Raw genomic sequence first — 17175 nt, 5'->3', positions numbered from 1 at the left:
TGGGCAAGCCCCCACCGCCCCAGTGTCTGTGTCCACTGGTTATGCTAATATGCATGCATACATACTTGGTTGCTCTCTAACACCTGCCCCCCCGCCCCCCGCCCCACCATTTGTCTCTGAATCTATTCTTGTTCATCTCAATGTAGTCTTTATTTCACAAGTGGAGCATGGAGTAAGAGGGTCCCAGAGCAAGCAAGGGACAGGCTCTTGGTTATGTGGTGTAGGTCCTTAGTCCAGGGGTTTCCATGGTGATACTACAGGCTCCCTGGATCCTGATGTTACAGCTGCTCCCTTTGCTTCTCCATGTCACCATGGAGGTTGAGTGCTGGGTAGACAGGCTGCAGGTGGCCTAGGGCAAGGACAGAGGAGGGGAGACTCCAAGAGGAAGGGTCATCATATTGAAGGTCCAGGGAGTGGGCTGCCCATCTGAGAAGATGGAAGTGCTGCACCTAGACAGCACCCCATCACCCCTCTTAGGCAGTTGTCTGCCTCCTCCCCATCACTGTGGTCTTCATTGAAGATTTTAGTCCCACTCGCTGCTGGTACCACTACATCCCTGTCATCATTTTCAATGACTTTCAACATCCACAAATGCACATGTGATGGCCACACCCCCTCAGGTGTTGCCTGGAGATTGGAAGCCACAGGAGGGCGATGGAGCAGAAAGATGGCAACAGGGCCCTCCCTAATCACAGATAATCCAGACTTCTTTACATGAGAGAAAACTGCCCAGTCGTTACTATGCTGGCATTTTGTGCTATGCTGACACAATGACTCGAGGCTGCTTCCCCATTTCATAGCCCCCTGGGGAAGGGATCTACTGGACCTGCATCTCCCCATCAGCTTCTGCAGTGCCAGGCATGGGGTTCCTCACCTGTTTAGAGTCACAACTTCTAAAGGCTATAGCAACTTTTTCATTCCCCAACTGTCCCACCTCCTTCACTCCACTGGGCCTCGGCACGTGCTCTTCCTCATCCTGGAGTGTTGGCCATCTGGCTAGTCCTACCCATCACTGCACTCCCAGTCATTTCCTTTGGGGTGTCCTCCGGAGCCCCCAGGAGGGCTTGCCACTTGCTCACTCCCTTGTATGTGTGGGACTGTCTGATGCATGGCTTCTTTCCTCATGACACTGATCAACCTGAAAGCAAGCAGCCCTGTTTAGATTCCCCTCTGTACATCTCCCCCACCCCGGCCTCAGCACAGTCCCAGCACACAGAAGGGGCTCACATCTGCAGAGGTGTGGTCTCATGAGTCTTCACGTTTCTGCTTCTGTGGGGTCAAGACCTCAGTCACAAGGTCCTTGCATAGATTTTCCACCCGGGCCTTTTCTCACTATAATTTCTGGCAGGTGACCACTGCAACCTAGAAACTGGGCATGACGAGAGAGCCAGCTCCTGGGGCTATGGGGAGAACCCCATGAAGAGCACATAAAATGCTTGGCTCCCTGCCTGCCATAGGCCACCTCCTCATCTATCACAGCCCCTAACCAGATACACAAGTACTCCAGATTCCCTTTGCCCAGGTCCTTGCTAGCTTGAGGATATTCTTCCACTTTCCATTCACAGAGGTGGCTGATGAAGGAGGTTCCAGGACAATACACAAGCTAGTACAGTGTCCAGCAGTGCTGGAAGCAACCCATTGTCTACATTACCAGGAATGTGTAAACAAGAAACCCAGAAGGCTGATGGACCTTGAGCTTTGGCAAGGGCCAAAGCTATGCACCAATTGTTTAGTCAAGACAATGGTGGCTCAAGCAATTTCCTGACCTAATAGTCTCAAAGTAAATCTTTACTAATATTTACTGACCTTTAAGATAGTCTGTCTGCTACCGGAATTGCTGGCCTGACTAAGGGCAATATGCGTATCTAAAATTGAATAAAAGGCTGGCAGAGCCAGGGCACCAGTGAAGCCTTTCCTCTTGAGAAAGACTCTCCGCCTGGCCCCCTGTAATTTCAAATTCATATTTCTTGTCTAGTCTCTTCATTTGTGCACGGCCCTTCTCCAGGTCCCGAACCCAAGCCACACAGCAGGAAATAGGGAAATACACAGCAACTGTATCCCACCTTCCTGTCTTCTAGATGGAGATACCCTTCTCTTCCTCAAGAAGACACAGGTTAGATCTTGTGGTGCTGGATCCCCGGGGCAAGTGAAGTTATTAGGGGTGATCAGGGTAGATGATAAGAGCCTGAAGGCCCGTGGGGAGGATAGCCTATAGAGAAAGAAGTTCCTGAATGAGACAAACTGTGGGCACAGTCTGAAGAGATGCAGACCCAGGAACACCAGAGGGGTCTGAGCTCTGCCCCAGTTGGCTTGACCACAGCTAGACAATGGGTAGAGAAGACATCAGGGATTGGTGAGTGGACTGTAGGTGCTACTGGTGAAGTGGACCCTAGGAGAGATATTGGGGGTCACTGGGTAGCACTGGAGGGGTTCAGGTGAGAGCCCTGGGGTTCAATTGGGACTGACCAAAAGGCAGAAGCGGCATGGGTGGGGGAATCATGGGCCTTCCTATGCTTGGTACAGTAAGAACTCCTGCTGATCTTTCAAGGCTCAGTGCAAGTAGCCCTCCTCCCTGATCTCCCAAGCATGTCAGTCCAGCTGGGCCTTGCAGGGCCAAGTCACGGCACTCCCTCCACTACTGCCACTCCCTGGGTATATGAGGAGAGGCATGGTCATCATCTCCATTGTCCATCAAACCTCCATGTGGTGGCACTACCATAACCTACACTTTCCATCAACCCTTTTACCTTCCCAACTCCCCATTGGGAAGAATTTGTCAGGTTTTTCCATTTTTCATCAACCCATTTCACCCTTTAAATCAATCAGGAAGGAGTCACTGCGCAATATTCTCCCAACTCTCATCATCCTCCCAACAACTCTCAGAGAGTTACATCATAATCTCCATTTTCCATCAAGGTACAGCAAATCATAACTGCATTATACCACAATCTAATTCAACCTGGCAACCACACATAGGGCAGGTATACTATCATCTCAATTATACCTCAACCACTTCTTCCACAGAAGCATATGCAAACTCAACGTGCTATCAACTCAATTTACTGTCCAGGTCCCCCATGAGGAGCCACTGTAATCTTCTCATTTTCCATCAATTCAATTCACTCTCACAATAATCTGTGGGAAACAGACTGTCATTATCTCCATTTTCAGTGGACTGGTTTCACCTTCCTAATCACCCCTGAGGAAGGCAGAGCATAATCTCAATTTAAATCAATACTATCCTTCCTCTCAGGGCATAATTTCCATCTTACATCAATTTTCTTCATTTCCAACTACTAATGGGGAAGGTGCTATCACAGTCTCCATTTCCCGAGCGAGGAAAGCAGGCGCTCAGAAGATGAACTCCTTCACACAGGCACCCAGCTGGTAAGTGGAGGCTGCAGAACAAAAACTTGGCACCGGGCTCTGGTAACCATCCTCTACAGCCTGCTGGTGACATGAGTGTTCCATAGCAACCTTAAAAAATGTATATAGATGTGCTGCCAAAAATGCCTAAAAATATCTGAAAAGGAAATTGGAAATTATCTGAGCAGAACCCAGCAGTTGGGGATGGGAGCAGAGATGGGAAGAAACAATTTTAAAGGCCTCATGGCAAAGTGAGGAGCATGCGGAGGAGGGAGCTTCCCAAGGATTTCATCCGGATGCAGGTTCTGATGGGAGAGGCTCATACTTGGATCCCAGCTCATCTGTTGAAGGTGGTTAGCTATGTCCCCATCCACCCCAGACCCTGAAGTTTACCCAAGGAAGACACCTTCCTCAGGAGCCACACTGCTCAAGGGTGGCCATGTTCTCACAAGACCATTCTTTGAAAATTTTGGCATGATCAGCACTCCCTGCATTATAAGCATCCTTTTTGGTCAAATGGATATTCACTGCTGCACAGAAATCTCAGATATTATCCGACTTAACAGTCTAAGCTAGAAATGGGCAACTGAGGGTTTAAGGGACCCAGGGAAACTTCCTCAACACTCCCAGCAAGTGTTCACAAGCTGCAGACATCATCTCTCCTGAGTCTGTGGATTCACTTCTTTGTCTCATGTCAGGGGACCCAGTGGCTCTCTGCTTCCTGCTCAGACCTGTAATCACTTTTTGCATGCACTGCTTCCCCCTAGTGCTTTATTGAGGATGAGACCATTCTGGCTCAGTGAGAAAGGCTTCTACCTACCCCACTACCCTCTAACCAGACCAACCTCATTGGCACCCAGAAGCTCTGGAGGCCCCTTCACCTCCTTCCATCTTGATCAAGGTCTGCCCTGCCATCCGCCGACCTCCATAACTTGTTCCTCCACTAGTCAATGCCACTGTGTCACCAACCCCATTTTCCTCGGCCTGTCTGGACCCCCCAATGTATATACTGTGGCAGAAAACAGAATGGGCCATTTTCTGTAAAACACCAAATAACTCCAGGAATCCAACAATAGATTTAGGGAGGCAAAACTCAAGGTAAGCATGATCAAATAGGCTAAGACAATGGGGCAGCTCAGAGAGTATCTGTGGTGGAGTGGGTGAAGGTAGAGCCTAGAGTAAGAAGGTCCTGAGGAATGGCAGGATCTCTGACCAAGAGCCAAGCCAGCTGATCTCTGTGCCCCCTCCCCACCAGCCAAGACTAGCAATGAAGAGGGTCTTCCTTCAAGTGGGCCATGGGAAGCTGGGGCTGGAGAAACAGTGAGAATACAACAGCTGGGGACCTGTGGGGCTAACCTACACCATTCCCCACCCCCACACCGTGCAAGGAGGAGGAGTTACATCCTCAAGCCAAGAGCAGGTTGACATAGTAAAGAACTTGTTATCTATAAAAAGTAATTTTTTGAAAAGAGCTTGGCTGATTGGAGAATGTAGTTGAAGGACAGAGAAGTGAGCTGGACAATCACACTGAGAAATATTTCTAGAACCCCAATACACAAGGATAAAGAGATAGGTAATAAAAAAGACAAATTTAAGTGGCTCCAGCATCTACACACTAGGCATGATGCATGGTGCTGGGTAGCACAAAGGGGCAGGGCCCAAAGGAACAGGATTTTCTGAGATTCCCAAGCCCAGAGAGGCAGGTTGAAAGGACCTGCTAACTGTGCAGGGCTAATTGAAACAGAGCAAAGGGAACAGGAACAAGCTCTCACATGGTGCCAGAAGCCCTCCCTCAAGGAGCTTTGTTAGCTTTTGAAAGGCTCCATCACTCACCTCATTCAGGTCTCTCCTCAGAAAGACCTTCCTGCATAACCCTGGCACCTTTCTCTACTGTCTTTCTTTATGGCAGTTGTCACTGCCTGACATTATATGATTTATTGGTTTGGCTCACTTGTTTGTGCCCCATGGCTTATCATGTTCACAGTTACATGCCCAGCACTACTAGAGCAGTCCCAGCACAAACTAGAAGTCCAATAGATATTTTTAATAAACAAACAGAGGCTACATGTTCATCTAAAAAAGCCATTAGAGACAAAAGCTGCACCACCTACAAATTAGCAACACTGAATATGGCAAGGGAGCAATATTTCCAAGTGCTGAGGGAAAAGATCAAGAGCTAGAATTTTATACCCAGCCAAATGATGATTCAAGAGTAACTGGGAGATAAATCTATTTCCTGACATACAAGGATTTCAAAAGTTTATATTCATGGTTTCTACAAGAACTGTTAAAGGATACACTCAGAAGAAGAAAACTGAATCTGGGATGCAAGAAGCAATGGTGAACAAAGAAACTACTAACGTTTACAATTAAGTTTAAGGGCATATTAGTAAGGTACATGAGTTTAGTAATATGGATTTTTTTAAACAACGATTTGTAACTTTAATAATCATGATTTCATTTTAATAATGATAATAGTTTTAAATGATATCAACATGGATGAGGCATGTGAGCTAAGGTCATTGGGGGCAACCTCTCTTTAGCACAGAAAAAGCTTAACAGCAGTGTATCTTATTTAACATCCCCTATAGTGGCAAGTGCTCATCCTCAGATTTCTACACATGACATAATGCAGACTGGGGGCCTTGGTAATCTCCAGCAGCACAAATGGAGAGCTGTGGAGGAAGGTGGGTGAGCTGAAAAAGCACCAAACCAGGTGTTGGAAATTGATTGTGTCCTCCAATAAGATATGTTGATATGCTAACCTTTAGGTTAGGATCTCAGAAAGTGACCTTAACTGGAGAGAGAGATCTTGCAGATGTAATTAGTCAAGATGAGGTCATACTATAATAGGTTGAGTCCTAAATCCAATATGAATGGTGGCCTTATAAGAAGAGGAGAGAATGCCTTGGGCTACCAGAAATGGAAGAGGCACATCCTCCCATAGAGCTTCCAGAGGGAGCCAGCCCTGCAGACACCTTAAAAAGAACTTATACAACTCAGTAATAACAACAAAATCCAATTTAAAAACGAACAGATCCCTAAGAGCTGGCTGATGGAGTAGCTGTAAATCAGGAGATCCATGATGCCTCTAAGTGCTGGACCTAAGTGATGCCTCTCCCAGGGCTGGTCCTAAATGGACACAGACCTCAGGTCCTGCCCTTCATCTCTTTCCCATTACACATTACCACACAACCTAGCTGCTGCCCCCTGGAGCATGAGCACACAGATCCACAAAATTAGACAGTGATGGAGTAAGACCACTGTAAAACATGGGTAACAAATTGAACCCATATACTAATGCTGGATTGTGACAAAGATGAGCCAAAACCTGAAAATAAGATGGTAAACACACTAAACAAGGTAACAGAAATACTCACAACATAAAGCAAAACCAACAATTCATAAAAATAAAGAGATATTAGATATTAAGACTATAATAGTATAAATGACAACTACTATACATGGATGGAGCTGAAGGGTGATCTGTGAGGTGGAAGGTGAGATGAGAGAGGTCCACTGAAAACAGAAAAGAGAGGTCAGCAACATGGCAAATAGAAATACAAGTGTTGACATTCGGATGACAACAAGTCTCTCAATGAGAGAACAAGAGAAAAATAAATATAAATATTTGAGAAGACAATGAGTAATAAATTTACCAATATTACAGAAAGATGAAAGACCTCAGAATAAAGGGTTGAAGGAGTACCAAACAGGAATGGTAAGAAAAACTCCATACCAAGGCTCATTATAATGAGACAAAGAAATATGCAAAAAGCTCACAGAAAGAACAATTTGCCTACAACAGAGTAACAATCAGATTGACATCAGACTTTCAGCAGAATTGAAGGGTTCAAAAATAATATAAAATAATGGTTTATAGTAGTGAAGGAAAATAAGCTTGAACCTAGAATGTCTAAGTTGCTGTTCAAGTGAGACGGCAAAGTAGATATTCTTAGGCATACAAAACCTTAGCATACAAAGACCCATATTGAAAACAATCTTGGAGGAAATACTCAAATATGAAGAGAGTCAAATCAAGGACATTACAAGGAATATAGGAATAAAGGTGCTTTGCCAACAAATTCAGAACCATATTAAAGAAAAGGGTGTGTGTGTGCATGTCCAGATTTAAAAATCTAGACATATCTGCTTGGTGGGAGGAAGTGACAATTAAAAAAAATGGGAAAAGGAACTAAATAGACATTTTTCCAAAGAAAACATCCAAATGGCCAACAGGTACATGCACCCGGCCACACGAAGGAAAGGCCTCTGGCCAGAGGCTGGGGCACAGGACGCTGGTGTCATTGCAGGCCGGGCTGAGGGACGCCCCCCCTCCTGTGCACGAATTTCATGCACCGGGCCTCCAGTCTATAATAATAAAAGCATAATATGCTAATTAGACTGGACGTCCTTTCGGACTAAGCCAGGGCTGCAACCGCCATGGCTGCAAGGGAGGGATCCAGGCAGTTGCCTACGGCTGTGAGGGTCTACTCTTGCATGAATTTCGTGCATCGGGCCTCTAGTTGGTACATAACCTCCTCCTCATATGATGTGATATTTTTAATTAAAATTTAGTCTGTGGCCCTAACCGGTTTGGCTCAGTGGATAGAGCATCAGCCTATGGACTGAAGGATCTCGGGTTTGATTCCAGTCAAGGGTACATGCCTGGGCTGTGGGCTCACTTCCCAGTGTGGGGCATGCAGGAGGCAGCCAATCAATGAGTTTCTCGCATCATTGATGTTTCTATCTGTCTCTCCCTCTCCCTTCCTCTTTGAAATAAATAAAAATATATTTTAAAACTGAGCCAGTGCTTTTTATAGAATGCTCAGATACTCTAACACAAGAAGAATATTATAATAAGGATCAGAAACGTAGAATGGAAAGGGGATAAGGGAGGAGAGACTGCCAAATTTCAGAGCCTTTCCCTCTCCCCTCCACCAAGCTTCTTTATAAAAAATTAATTATAATCACAGTAATATATTGAACAGTTTAAAAGTCATGACAATATCCTCAACCTGGACAAGATGACCTCTTAGGCAAGAGAAAATATTTTATCTCACTCCACTAAAAGAGCTACTTATTATGTTTGGTATCAGAATTGTCCTAATCATTTACTACAGCTGCCTCCCTTCTCCATTGTTGTTCAGTTTGTGCAGATAATTAGAGCTGATAAAGTTAGCTGACATGAGGTCCAGGAGTTTCCAAGAACTAACATAGGAATATTAGGGGAATTTGATAACATTCTTTACTGACTCTAACACTAATGATGTGAAACTCGGGCCTACCCTCTCGAGTTTTTCTTTCTCCCTTTTCCTATGTCTTTACCTACCCTAGAGCTACACAACTCTCTTGGTTCTCTACTCTTATACTCAGGCTGTTGAATGTGGTAAAAGAAAAAACACACTCGAAAAACCAATGATAATAACAACACACACTATGCACCATGCCCCTCATCCTACATAGACTTGTATGATCCATTTGTGCTCTAGATCCCATCCTCTCTTTCTCCCCTTGGTCTATTAATCCTTCTCCTCTCCAGCTTCTCTGTTATCTCCTTTCCTCAAGATTAAGTCCCTCAGACTTCTACCTCTAGTCAAGACAGAGAAACAGTGAGATTTGCCTCTCCATCTGAGACAAATTTTTTTAAAAAAGAATATGTATAAAACAATGGTTTTCCTCACACTGGACATCAGACAACAAAAGACAATGATGCCTGAAAGGAAATGAAGGAGATGATAATTGTAACGGCCGTTTGCTTACAGCCTTGAGAGCGGTTCTAAGCTGCTGCACAAGATGGGGAACCCAGGTGCAGCCTGGTTAACTACTTCAGTTGAGGCGATGGAGCTGAGAGTCTTAAAAGACCAAGCTGATCAGAATCCACAGGACAGTTGCACAGAGAGGAAACTCAAGGGATCTCCAGAGAGTCCCACTCAAGTACTCAGCAGAGCTCTTAAGGGCCTGTGTGTAATTGTCACAGGAACCCAAGTTTGGCTGCCTGCCGCCACAAAAACCAAACTCATGAGACAGATGCTGCTGAAAAAGGAAGTGATTTTATTCAAGTGCCAGTCACCTGAGGAGATGGGACTCTTGTCCCAAAATCCATCTCAACATCTCAATGCAGGCAGAGGGTTTTATAAGGAGGGAGAGGCTCACGCATTTGTGGATTATAATGAACAACGTAAACCGATGAACAAAAACAGATATAGAGACAGAGAAGCATCGATCAGATGCTCAAAACTCAGAGGGAAAGCAGAGGAGGGTGGGGGTGAGGGGGAAAGATCAATCAAAGGACTTGTATGCATGCATATAAGCATAAGTGATGGATGTGGACAACAGGGGGTGAGGGTGAGGGCAGGATTGGGGGCAATGAGGGGACATTGGGGGGATAAGGACACATTTGTAATATCTTATTAAATAAAGGGAAAAAATTTAAAAAATAAATAAAAATAAAGTACAGATGAATTTTAAAAAAATGTATAGGGGGTGGGGAGAGGTAAGAGGGAGTACAGGGGCGATAAATGGTGATGGAAGGAGATCTGACTTGGGGTGGTGGTGAACACACAATACAATATACAGAATTGTACACCTGAAAGCTATATAATTTTATTAACCAATGTCATCCCAACAAATTCAATAAAAAAACTTAATGAGCCTCAAAAGAAAAAAAGAGGCAAAACAGAACAAATAAATCAAGGGGAGGGGATTGAAAAGTTCTCTATGTGCAGGCCAGCACAGTCCATTCCAATAAGGACCTCGAATCTGGTCAAGTGATGATCTAGTGTGTGACATCCTGGTCTTCATCATCCTCGTTCTACAACATCCTAATTCTATGGCTGAAGGTCAGCAAATCTCCTGGAACTGGTACAATTGAAGGTCAGAGCCTGCATCTTCAACTAAAAGGTCCCCTCCTTGAAAAGGCTTTCCTCCATCACCCTAACGCTACTCTAGAGTAGTAGCCTGCTTTCCTTTCTTTATAGAATTTTTTACAATTTCTAATTATCCTTTATGATAGGATTTTAATTACTTAGTACTGTTATTTTCTCACATGCGTATTTAGAACATGAGTTCCACAAGTGAAGAAAGCATGTCTGTTGTCTTTGCCACTATACCCTTGGTGACTAGCACAGTTTATAACTATTGTGGGCTCTCAAATACTTAATGAATGAATGTAAACAAGAACTGTGACTAGGATAAGTTTCCTGATGATCAGCATTTCCCAAGGTAATTACTAGTAGCCCCCAAATCCCATGATTTGGTTCCCCTTAGTTATAAGAGTATACTGAGTACTCACCTCTACCTGAGTAACATTGATGACAAGCACCACCACCGTCAACACTGCAAGCAGACAGCAGAAAAGCCGTAGTTTATAGAAACTGATCCACATTATCTGGCTGTGTCTTGATCACCCATGGCTAACACCATGCTACCTTCACTTCTCAAAACTCCATGTCTTTATTTTTCTGAGCTGCAGGTGAGCTTTCAGTTTCATTTGCTTCTCCTCTGCTAGCATCCTTAAGAGTTCTTAGTATAAAGGAGGAGCTGGGATTCACTTAAGCAACACATTTTTCTTCAGAGGACTCCTGCAAACAGGGAAGATCAGAAAACAGGGTAAGAGGAAAGATACCACATTTCCTGTTCTTTAACCTTAGGAAAGCCCAAAGTCATGCGGGGAAAGAAAACAGCCCGAGCACAGTAACATCTATTCCATAACCAGACAATTTACTGAAACCCAACCCCAGTCTACTGTGTAAATACAATGATATTGGTCCTACTACCTATTTAGGTCTTAACTTTTAAGAGAGCAAAGAAGAATGTCTTTAAACTCTTAGAAATTGCAAAGTTAAAGTAACTGTTAAATTTCTACAGAAGTCTAAGTTTAAAAAATCACTTCAATTCTATTATAGTGCAAGTCATATAATACTATTGGAGTAATTATATTTAAAAAGCATTAAGAGTCCTAACCGGTTTGGCTCAATGGATAGAGCGTCGGCCTGCGGACTCAAGGGTCCCAGGTTCGATTCCGGTCAACGGCATGTACCTTGGTTGCAGACACATACCCAGTAGGGAGTGATTGATGTTTCTCTCTCATCGATGTTTCTAACTCTCTATCCCTCTCCCTTCTTCTCTGTAAGAAATCAATAAAATATTTTTTTTAAAAAAAGCATTAAGAGGAAACATTTGTGATTTTATGTGGAGTTCTGGAATACTGTGCAAGCCTCCTGACATACTCTAAAAAACAAGAGTGCTGCCCCTCTGTATGGCAGAAATCAGGAAACACCCTTTGGGTCTCCAGCTCCTTCAACACATATGTGGTCCCTATGTTCCTTCAGCTGAGTAACAAGCAACAGAAGTAAAGACACCTGCCCTGAAGATACAGGAGAGGAAAGCTAAGCTTGCGGAGGGACAGGACATCCAAATCCTTCATCACATCTGTTAGAGGCAGAGGACTTCAGAGTCTGCCGCTCCTGTTCGCCATGTAATGAATGCAAAATGCTCTCCCCAGTTGCTATTTTGATATAGGTAAGCAGATAAAGTGCTGGCATTTTATTCCCAGTGAGACTTTCCTGGAGGGCAGGGTGGAGAGGTAAAGGAGAAAAAGGTGAACAATCAGAGTGCAGATCTCAGAATACCTCAGCTGCACCATCACTCCCTGCAGCTTTGTGTTGGAACTGGTAAGCCCCCTATTTCCTCACTCACCTACGCCCCCTGTGTAATTCATTCCCATACCACAAGGACCATAACAACCCTTCCTCACCCCAACTTCATAAAGGAGACAAGGCTAAGCTATTGCAACATACTCTCCATCCTCAAAATTCCCACAGCACTTACTATTTTCACTTCTCAGCTGATCTTTCTAATTTTATTGTATTTCTTGTCTCCCCAATTAGACTATACCATTTATGGCTATATTTTTAAAAAATCAATATATCGTTAAAAAAAAACTTAATGATAACAGTGTATCATACTTTTTGACTCTCTCACAGTACTTAGCTCTTTCCATGATATAAGTTGATTCAATACTCTGTATTGCACACTGTACTAAGTACCAGAAATTCCCCTGGAAAAGCTTATAGTCGTATTAGGCAATTAAACAGGAATAAATGCAGCACTCAAAGCCACTTCCAGAGGGATGCCAAATGCTGTGAAAGGCTGCACTTAACCATTTCATAATCCCCCAACACTGCCTCACTCCAAAACCCAGGTACCCACCACGAAGTGCCCCTAAATTCTGGGAAGGAAATGGCTGTGAAACAGGAAAAACGCTGTCACCAGGGCCGCAACTGCTCCTCTGTAGAAACCCTTAAGAAGTTGGCCAAAACAATCAGGTTTCCCTGATGGCCAGAGAGGAAGAAGACCAGAGATGAGACTCCACAGGAATAAGCTGCACCACAGTAGGCATGGCCATGTGCTGTGTGACCACCATCAGAATGGCGGTGTAGTTCAGAGCCAGTCAGCAGCACAGCAGTGGTCAGTGGTGCAGAAGGATGGCAAGAGCAGCAGACCCCAGATCTAAAGGAACTGCAAGGCCACAGGCAGCAATGCAAATATGCAAGAAGCCCCTCATGGCCAGACTTTTACTGAACATCACTATGGAAGATTATGTCAGGGAAAGATCTGACTTCCTGCTACGAGCAAGCAGAGCATAAAGATAAGAGAGACCGGTGCGGGGAAGGAGTACCTCAGCCAAGAAAATTATGCATGCGTTAGGGAAGCTGTGAGAGAATGGCTGTGGAAGCTCTCCACTGCGGTTTGAATCCACAGGGTATTGATCATCCTGCTCATACTGAAGGCATTAAACTGCAAATTGAAGGTGAAGGTGTTGAGTCTCAACCCATTAAAAAGAAACATTTCCAGAAGGTGCTTGACCAAAAAGGAACCCCCAAGCGACTGCAGGCAGAAGCTGAGACGGCTAAGTCATCTACGGTGAAGCTGTCAAAACCAGTGGCTCTGTGGACTCAGCAGCATGTCTGCAAGTGGGTGAAGAAACATTGTCCGAATCAGTATCAGATCTACAGCGAGTCATTCAAACAGCATGACATAACTGGGCGAGCTTTGCTGAGACTTACTGACAAAAAGCTTGAGCGAATGGGGATTGCCCAGGAAAACCTCCGGCAGCACATCTTGCAACAGGTGCTCCAGCTGAAGGTGCGGGAAGAAGTCAGAAACCTACAGTTACTCACACAAGCCTCAATCGACGGTTCTCCATAAACGTGGTGAGCCTTCCAAGATACTCTCCTGCCAGTGGATATGAACATGACCTGCTCCTCCCAGAGAGACTAACTCATGGCCCTGCCAGACGATCCCCTTGGAGCATTGACAGATTAGCCAGATTAACTGCGGGGGAAAGCACCCATCCAGTCAAGCTGATGGGCTTTGGAAAATCTTAGCTTGCCGTAGATTTGAAATCGAGGTGCATTACATGCAGTGCCCACTCGCTGCAAGTGGTCATCGGCAGACGACTAGCTGGAAAATTGCTTCCAGTTTTCATCACTGTGCATCACTCCGGGCCCCTTCGGGGAGCTGTCTGTGCCCCTCCCTGGAAGTCCTGTTTCCGCATGGCAACTACTGGATTCTCTTACTATGTGTGCAGATGGCATGATGTGTTAGACAACAATTACAGCAGTTTTGCAATCTCAAAAAAAAAAAAAAAAAGATAAGAGAGACCATTTGTGCTTCTAATTAGATGTAGCCTAAGGAGCACCAAACAGACCTCTCCTTGAGAACACATATACTAAAATGTTGACAGCTGTCACACTTGGGCAGTTTTCATTTTTCTCCTTCATCTTTATCTTTATGTCCTAATCTTTCACCAAGAACTAAAAAATCACAAATATTAAAAATAAAGCTGGTTTCTAAAAGTAAAGATAAGACAGAAAGAGAAACAAGGCATTAAATATGATATGGGAAAACAATTCAACTTAAAATAAAATATTTAAGACTTTAAAACAAAGGCTATATAAGAGACAAAGAAGGACATTGTATAATAAGGGGATCAATCCAACAAAAGGCTACAACCTTTATAAACTTTTATGCACTCAATATAGGAGCACCTAAACATATGTCAAATCTTGATGGACATGAAGAAACAGATCAACAATAATACAGATCATAAATATATCAGTGGATATATCTTTCAGACAGAAAATAAGGAAACAGTTTAATTATAAACTAGAGGCCTGGTGCACAGTATTCGTGCACTGGGGGCAGGGGTGTCCCTCAGCCCAGACTGCACCCTCTCCAATCAGGGACCCCTTGGGGGATGTCCAACTGCCGGTTTAGGCCCGATCATCGGGCCTAAACCGGCAGTTGGACATCTCTCTCACAATCCAGGACTGCTGGCTCCCAACTGCTCACCTGCCTGCCTGCCTGATTGCCCCAACCGCTTTTGCCTGCCAGTCTGATCACCCCCTAACCACTCCCCTGCCAGTCCGATCGACACTTAACTTCTCCCCTGCTGGCCTGATTGCCCCCAACTACCCTCCCCTGCCAGCCCGATTGCCCCCAACTGCCCTCCCCGCCAGCCTGGTCACCCCTAACTGCCCTCCCCTGCCTGCCATCTTGTGGCGGCCATCTTATGCCCACATGGGGGTGGCCATCTTGTGCGAGGGTGTGATGGTCAATTTGCATATTACCTCTTTATTATATAGGATTATACAATAGACCAGATGAATTGAATTGACATATTCTGAACATTTCACCCCAAAGTAGCAGAATACACATTCTTTTCAAGTGTACATGAAACATTTTATAGGATAGATCACGTTAGGACACAAAATTAATGTCAATGGCCTGGCTGGTGTGGCTCAGTGGTTGAACATCAAACTATGAACCAGGAGGTCACAGTTTGATTCCCAATCAGGGAACATCTCAGGTGGGTTACGGGTTCAATCCCCAGTACATGATTCTCCCTCATCACTGATGTTTCTATCTCTCTCTTCCTCTCCCTTCCTCTCTCTGGAATCAATAAAAACATTTAAAAAGAACTAATCTCAATAAATTTCAAAAGACTGAAATCATGTCAAGCATCTTCTCTGACTACAATGGTATAAAACTATAAATCAATTACAAGGAAAAAAAACTTAAAAGACAAACACATAAAGGCTAGCACTAATTGGTTTGGCTCAGTGGATAGAGCATCGGCATGCAGACTAAAGGGTCCCAGGTTCAATTCCGGTCAAGGGCATGTACCTTGGTTGCGGGCACATCCCCAGTAGGGGGTGTGCAGGAGGCAGCTGATCAATGTATCTCTCTGATCGATGTTTCTAACTCTCTATCCCTCTCCCTTCCTCTCTGTGAAAAAATCAATAAAATATATTAAAAAAACACACATAAAGGCTAAATAATGTTACTAAACAATGAATGGATTAACGAAATCAAGGAAGACATAAAAGATACCTTGAGACAAATGAAAATGAAAATACAACAATGCAAAATCATGGGACACAGTGAAAGCAGTCCCAAGAGGGAAATTCATACCAATTCAGGTCTACCTCAAGAAACAATAAAACTCTCAAATAAACTATCTAACCTTGTACCTAAGGAACCAGATAAAGATACTATAAAGAAAGAAAATTATAGGCCAATAATGAACACAGATGCAAAAATCCTCAACAAAATATTTTAAAAACAAATTCAGCAATACAGTAAAAAGATCATTCACCACGATCAAGTCGGATTTATTCCTGGGATGCAAGATTTGTACAGTATCTGCAAATAAATTAATATGATACAGCACATAAACAAAATGAAGAATAAAAATTATATGATCATATCAATCAATAAATGCAGAAAAAGCACTTTTAAAAGTGCAGAACCCATTTATGATAAAAATTCTCAACAAAGTGGGACTAGAGGGAACATACCTCAATATAATAAAGGCTATATATGAAAAACAGCTAACATCATACTCAATGGGGAAAACTAGAAGTGTCACCGTGAAGATAAGGAATAAGACAGGAATGTCCATTTTCACCACTCTTATTCAACATAGTACTGGAAGACCTAGCCATAGCAAACAGATAAGAAGAAGAAATTAAAGGCATCCAAATTGGAAAGAAAGAAGTAAAACTGTCATTATATGTGAAAGACATAACTGTAAATAGAGAATCCTAAATACCCCACCAAAATACTACTGGAACTGATAAATGAATTCAGGAAAGTAACAGGATACAAAAATAAATATTCAGAAATCAGTTGCATTTTTATACACCAACTAGAGGCCCGGTGCATAAATTTGTGAACGGGTGGGGTCCGGCCAGCCCGTCCCAATCAGGGCCAATCGGGCCGGCCCTTCCCCCGATCAGGGTGGGGGGACCGATTGGGGGCAGGGCTGGCTTTGGGGAGGGTGCCACAGGTGGTTGGCAGGCTGGCCCTGCCCCCGATTGAGATAATGGGGGGCTGATTGGGGGCGGGGGAAGAGCCAGCCAGGAGGAGGGGCCTGGAGAAGACCCACTGCGCTGGAGCTGAGCATGGGACCCAGGCTTCCCAGGGAGGATGGCCTCAGCAAGGAAACAGAAACCACCAGAAGACTCTGCAAACAGGCCCTGAGCTCCCTTTGGCCAGGCGGACTCAGAGCTGGTGTCTCTGTGTGTACATTAGACACAGCCCAGCACTCGCCTTTGTTGTTGCTCAAATCCATTGCATCAAAAAACTTGTTCCCCTTCTTCTCTTTGGGCCCTTACAACAAATACAGGCCAATTGGAGGACATGGGCCCCAGAAGCAGAGCCAGGCCCCAGAATCACCTGCAATTTAGGCCTAAGACAACTGGGTAGCAATCTCCACAGAACAGAACACACTGTTTTAGT

At 44.3% G+C, this 17175-nt stretch overlaps 1 protein-coding gene and 1 pseudogene across 3 annotated transcripts in view; one reads left to right on the top strand and one right to left on the bottom strand.

Moving 5' to 3' along the window:
- Positions 1-17175, bottom strand: part of NXPE3 (neurexophilin and PC-esterase domain family member 3) — a 70231-nt gene that overhangs the window by 31504 nt on the left and 21552 nt on the right. Inside the window, exon 3 of one of the 2 annotated variants that reach the window (XM_023758862.1) lies at positions 10661-10949. In XM_023758862.1, coding sequence (XP_023614630.1) covers positions 10661-10753 — 93 coding nt within the window. In that variant the 5' untranslated portion in view covers positions 10754-10949. Of the gene's footprint in view, positions 1-10660; positions 10976-17175 lie in introns of those variants that run through there. The other variant, XM_023758863.1, reaches the window with a different exon arrangement.
- Positions 12971-14000, top strand: LOC102438833 (annotated as a pseudogene). Its single transcript, XR_001349422.2, has one exon. The product of XR_001349422.2 is annotated as a sterile alpha motif domain-containing protein 12 pseudogene (transcript).

The sequence above is a fragment of the Myotis lucifugus genome, unplaced genomic scaffold, assembly GCF_000147115.1.
Source record: "Myotis lucifugus unplaced genomic scaffold, Myoluc2.0 scaffold_140, whole genome shotgun sequence".
In the NCBI taxonomy this organism is placed as follows: Eukaryota; Metazoa; Chordata; class Mammalia; order Chiroptera; family Vespertilionidae; genus Myotis; species Myotis lucifugus.
Note: the sequence above shows the minus strand (reverse complement) of the source record. Positions and strands in the feature narration are given on the sequence as shown.